At 45.1% G+C, this 2,500-nt stretch overlaps 1 protein-coding gene across 2 annotated transcripts in view; it reads left to right on the forward strand.

The window, feature by feature from the left end:
• LOC125040639 (jouberin-like) overlaps positions 1-2,500 on the forward strand; it is an 11,229-nt gene that overhangs the window by 5,854 nt on the left and 2,875 nt on the right. For both annotated transcript variants that reach the window (XM_047635301.1, XM_047635300.1), the window contains exons 8-9: positions 18-419; positions 1,223-2,500. The exon at positions 1,223-2,500 is cut by the window's right edge and continues 264 nt beyond it. In XM_047635301.1, coding sequence (XP_047491257.1) covers positions 18-419; positions 1,223-2,500 — 1,680 coding nt within the window. The remainder of the gene's footprint in view (positions 1-17; positions 420-1,222) is intronic.

The raw sequence follows: 2,500 nt of genomic DNA on the forward strand, positions 1-2,500 counted from the left end.
ATTTTCCTCACTCTCAGGAGCCTTCACTGCCGCTGGGAAGAACAGCTGATATTCAACGAGCCGATGGGCCATTTCACGTCACCCGAGCCACAAGTCATAGTCTTCTTCCAGATGATGGACTTCCCACCATCATCTGCCAATACCTCTAACGTCACGTCCAACCAGACCAGGGCATCAGCGGCCAGTCGCGGCTTGACGACGTTCGCCTGGGCTTTCCTGAAGGTGCAGGGGGCCAACAACCATGTCAACATTGGCCAGAGGTTGCGGCTGCAGCTCTTCCGGCCGAGGAAGCAGTCTGGGATTGGCCTCAAAGACTTGCACAGCTGGTGGAAGAGCGGCAGCCGGACCAAGTACCCGGCCACGCTCTACGTCACTCTCCAGGGAATGGTCATACCGCAGCATCCTCGGCCAGCTCTGAGGTAGGGTTAAGGGAGTGGAGGAGGAGGAGGAGGAAAAGGGGAGAATGAGGAGGAGGAGTAGGAGAAAAGGAGGGGGGGAGAAGAGAGTAAGGGTTAGAAGAGGAGGAAGGGACACAGGTAGGAAAAGAATGAGAACAGAAAGAATAGTTGGAGAATAGGAAAGGGAAATGGAGAGAAGAAGGGAATGGAAAGTAGAGATGAGTGAAAGAAGTAGGATAGAGGAAAGAAAGGGGGGTGGGGGGCAGAAAACAAGAAGATAAGAGGGGTGGAGAAGTAGAAGAAAAGGAAGTTAGAAAGAAAGAGGGCAAGGATAACTGAGAAAGAAGAGGAGGAAGAAGAGGAAGAGGAAGAAGTAGAAAAAAAGAAAGGAGGAGAGAAGAAGTAGGTTAAGCAGATGGGGAGGGGAAAAAGAGAAAGTAGGTGGATACAAAGAACAGAAAGTGGAGAAGAATAGGGGGAAGAGTAGGCAGAGGAGAAAAGAAGAGGTAAAGGAGGAAGAGAAAAGTGGGAGGAGGAGGAGAGGAAAGTTGGAGATAAGAAAGGGAGAGAAAGACAAGAGATAAGGAGAGGAAAAGGAGAAGCATTTGTAGGATAGGGAGTAAGAAAAGAAGGAAAAGAAAAAGGAGGAAGAGAGGAAGAAAAAAAGAAAATAAAAAAAAGCATTATAGGAAAAAGCTGATTTCTATTCAATGTTTGCAAACAACTTGACGGAATAATATTGTTTTGATGTTCATTGAAAATCATGTCAAGTTTTGTCATTATTGCATGTTAACTCACATCTAATACTTGAATCACATTTACAGATCTATGTTTGCCACACAGCAAGAGCAAGGTGGAGGATCTGTTTTGATGGAGGTTTTAGATCAGTCATCAATAAATGGATCAGTTCACAGGCCTTCAAGTACACATGACAAGCTACAAGTCAGTTGGTCGCGCAAACCAAACCAGTCTTGTAAGATCCCAAACCACGTCAGACACTGCCTCTCCTATACTGACCAAGGTTGCCTAGTGGTAAAATTTTCAAACAATGGACTGAAACTAGCCTGTGGTGCTTACAAGCAGATTCTTGTATATGATGTTTTAAGTGGGCAGCTTGAACTAAGTTTATCTGGACATTTGGGGCTTGTTTATGATGCATCTTGGAGTGACAGTGACGAGTTGTTGCTTACAGCGTCTGCAGATTCAACAGCACGTGTTTGGAACACCAAAGCTGAGGAAGGCTGTGGGCATGGGCAAGTTTTAGCTCACCCCTCTTATGTGTATACAGCTAGATTTGTGCCTTCAAGACACCAAGTCATTGTCACTGGTTGTTATGATCATGTTTTAAGGGTCTGGTGCAGTAGTAAGGGAGGAGGTTATGTGGTTGTGCAGGAACTAACAAATCACTTGGGCTTCATTAATGCACTCTGTTTCAACCCAGAAGGGGATTTGCTATATTCAGGAGATAAGCAAGGCATAATTCTAGTCTGGAAGGTCAGTCTACCAAAGAAGGACAAGGGAAAGAAGAAAATCAAGCCTTTAACTTTTGAACATGAAGTAAAGATACCTGACATTCTAGGAAACACGATAAATACCATATCTTTTCACCCTGGAGGATACCGCTTGCTGGTTCACACAAGGGATAGCCAGATAAGACTTGTGAATCATGTGCATTGGACTGTAACTCACAGGTTGAGAGGTTTACTGAATGTACGCGAGCAAATTCGAGGATGTGTAAGCCCATGTGGGACTTGGGTATTGTCAGGTAGTGAAGATCATGGTGTTTATATCTGGAACTCAGACACTGGAGAGATGGTGTCAGCTTTCATGGATTTACCTATTGATGGAACAATATCATGCATTGATTATCATCCACATGAACATATGGTAGCTTTATGTTCGTATTCCAACGAAGCACCAGTCCTGATCCTAGATTACAATGAGGACATGCAGGTCACCAATACCACAGTCCCACTTGCAGTTCAACCTGCTGGCTCAGTGAGGGCACACTCTCCCATGTTAAGAAGTCCAAGTCCGAGTTTAATCCCAAGAAAACTGTCTTCTTCGCCTCACAGGAATTACACCTCCACTTCCATGGACAG

Source organism: Penaeus chinensis, chromosome 29, assembly GCF_019202785.1.
Source record: "Penaeus chinensis breed Huanghai No. 1 chromosome 29, ASM1920278v2, whole genome shotgun sequence".
Taxonomy (NCBI): domain Eukaryota; kingdom Metazoa; phylum Arthropoda; class Malacostraca; order Decapoda; family Penaeidae; genus Penaeus; species Penaeus chinensis.